General features: G+C 33.8%; 1 protein-coding gene across 1 annotated transcript in view; it reads left to right on the top strand.

Moving 5' to 3' along the window:
* Positions 1-2657, top strand: part of F13B (coagulation factor XIII, B polypeptide) — a 35673-nt gene that overhangs the window by 14965 nt on the left and 18051 nt on the right. The window contains exon 10 of the mRNA XM_011951618.1: positions 494-591. Coding sequence (XP_011807008.1) covers positions 494-591 — 98 coding nt within the window. The remainder of the gene's footprint in view (positions 1-493; positions 592-2657) is intronic.

The following is a 2657-nucleotide window of genomic DNA, read 5'->3' as shown; positions in this document are numbered from 1 at the left end:
AGCTATAATTCAAGATGAGATTTGGATAGGCACACAGCCAAACCATATCAGCCACAAATTGTACAATTTATGTCTTTATTATATTTATTATGTATTGTAGGTGTTTCTCCCAATTAGAAGGCAGGTTTCATGAGGGCAGGAATCTTGGTTTCATTCATTAGCAGGTTTTCTATTATTTTCTACATGGTAGTTTAAGGTTTTTATATTGTAGAAAGAAAAATATTATTAATCTAACTGATTGGTGCCCTTAAACAGTATTTTTGATTTTTTAAATTAAGTGGTTTTAGTTTATGACAATAAGTAATGTATAGATTCATTTGATGGCAATAAAGTATGTATTTTCTTATATGCATATATGTGTGTGAGAAGCCTTAATTATGATTTCAATTATAAAATATTGCTTTTGACACTTGTCATAATTTTTGTTTTTGAAAATATCACTTTTATATTTGTCAGACAAGTAAAGAATTTAAAAGAGCATTTTGTTTTTCAGAGCCATGTACTGTTAATGTGGATTACATGAACAGAAATAACATAGAGATGAAGTGGAAATATGAAGGGAAAGTCTTACATGGAGATTTAATAGATTTTGTATGTAAACAGGGATATGACTTACCTCCATTAATCCCATTGTCTGAATTATCTGTGCAGTGCAACAGAGGAGAAGTGAAATATCCTTTATGTACTAGAAAAGGTAAAATAATTCTCTGCAAGTATCTTACTTGATCAATATCTGCTACCTGGGTTGAAAATTTCTTTATATTTTGTTGTTATTTTTCTTTTTTTTATTATGATTATTCTTTTAAATTTTGTTTTATTTTATTTTTATTTTACTTTAAGTTCTGGGATACAAGTGCAGATTGTGCAGGTTTGTTACATAGGTGTACGTGTGCCATGGTGGTTTGCTGCACCTATCAACCTGTCATCTAGGTTTTAAGCCCCACATGCATTAGCTATTTGTCCTTATGTTCTCCCTCCCCTCACCTCTCACCCTCTGACTGGACCCAGTGTGTGTTGTTCCCATCCCTATGTCCATGTGTTCTCATTTTTCAGCTCCTACTTGTGAGTGAGAACATATGGTCTTTCATTTTCTCTTTCTGTGTTAGTTTGCTGAGGATAATGGCTCCCAGTTTCATCCATGTCCCTGCAAAGGACATGATCTCATTCCTTTTTATGGCTGCATAGTATTCCATGGTGTATATGTACCACATTTTCTTTATCCAGTCTGCAATTGATGGGCATTTGAGTTGGTACCATGTTTTAATATTGTAAATAGTGCTGCAGTAAACATATGTGTGCATGTGTCTTTATAGTAGAATGATTTATATTCTTTTGGGTACATATCCAGTAATGGAATCGCTGCATCAAATTGTATTTCTGGTTCTAGATCTTTGAGGAATCACCACACTGTCTTCCACAATGGTTGAACTAATTTACATTCCCACTAGCAGTGTAAAAGCATTCCTATTTCTCCCCAGCCTCACCAGCATATATTGTGTCTTGACTTTTTAATAATTGCCATTTTGACTGGTGTGAGATGGTATCTCATTGTGGATATACCTTATACAAAAATTAACTCAGGATGGATTAAAGATTTAAATGCAAAATCCAAAACCATAAAAACTCTAGAAGAAAACCTAGGCAATACCATTCAGGACATAGGCATGGGCAAAGACTTCATGATGAAAATGCCAAAAGCAATTGCAATGAGAGCCAGAACTGGCAAATGAGATCTAATTAAACTAAAGAGCTTCTTCACAGCAAAATTAACTATCCTCAGAGTGAACAGGCAACTTACAGAATGGGAGAAGATTTTTGCAATCTATACATCTGACAACGGTCTAAGATCCAGCATATACGTGGAACTTAACACAAATTTACAAGAAAAAAACAAACAACCCATCAAAAAGTGGGCAAAGGATATGAACAGTCACTTCTCAAAAGAAGACATTTATGTGGCAAATAAATATATGAGAAAAAGCTCAACGTCACGGATCTTTAGAGAAAATTTATACCTATGATCCCAATTCACCACCATCATCTTCTAATCTATAAAGTTGAGAGGAGTGATCCAACTTCCAAATTTCAATCAGCATACATACCAATATAGGATGGCCATGCTGACATCTTTTAATTCCAGTAAGTCAATTTTATGAGTTATTGGAATTAAAGGCAAAAAATCAAGAGGTTTTATAAATGTTGCCAGACTATCAGAGAATTAATCACCTTCTTGTGAACACTCAACAACAAACACTGTAAAGCATTGCTCTACTTAGGGCTTTCTGGGGACCTACTGTCTCAGTACTGCCTGGATATAGGAACCATTACTTTTAATAAGGAAGAAAAAGAAAATAATATATACAGGAAGCATGGCTTCTAGAAAAATCCCATAGACTTAGGGAGAAATAAAATAATGATTGTTAATACTCTGATAGTTTTAAATACATATGTAAATACTATAATATGTGATTCTAATTATGAAAATAAATAGTATGGTATAATATTATTGCAAAAATATTTTCAGTATTTTAAAAATGTTTCAGAACTGCCTAAAAAATGCCTTTATGGCTAGGTGCAGTGGCTCACGCCTGTAATCCCAGCACTTTGGGAGGCCAAGATGGGCAGATTTCTTGAGTCCAGGAATTCAAGACCAGCCT

Source organism: Colobus angolensis, unplaced genomic scaffold (assembly GCF_000951035.1).
Source record: "Colobus angolensis palliatus isolate OR3802 unplaced genomic scaffold, Cang.pa_1.0 Scaffold320, whole genome shotgun sequence".
In the NCBI taxonomy this organism is placed as follows: Eukaryota; Metazoa; Chordata; class Mammalia; order Primates; family Cercopithecidae; genus Colobus; species Colobus angolensis.
Note: the sequence above shows the minus strand (reverse complement) of the source record. Positions and strands in the feature narration are given on the sequence as shown.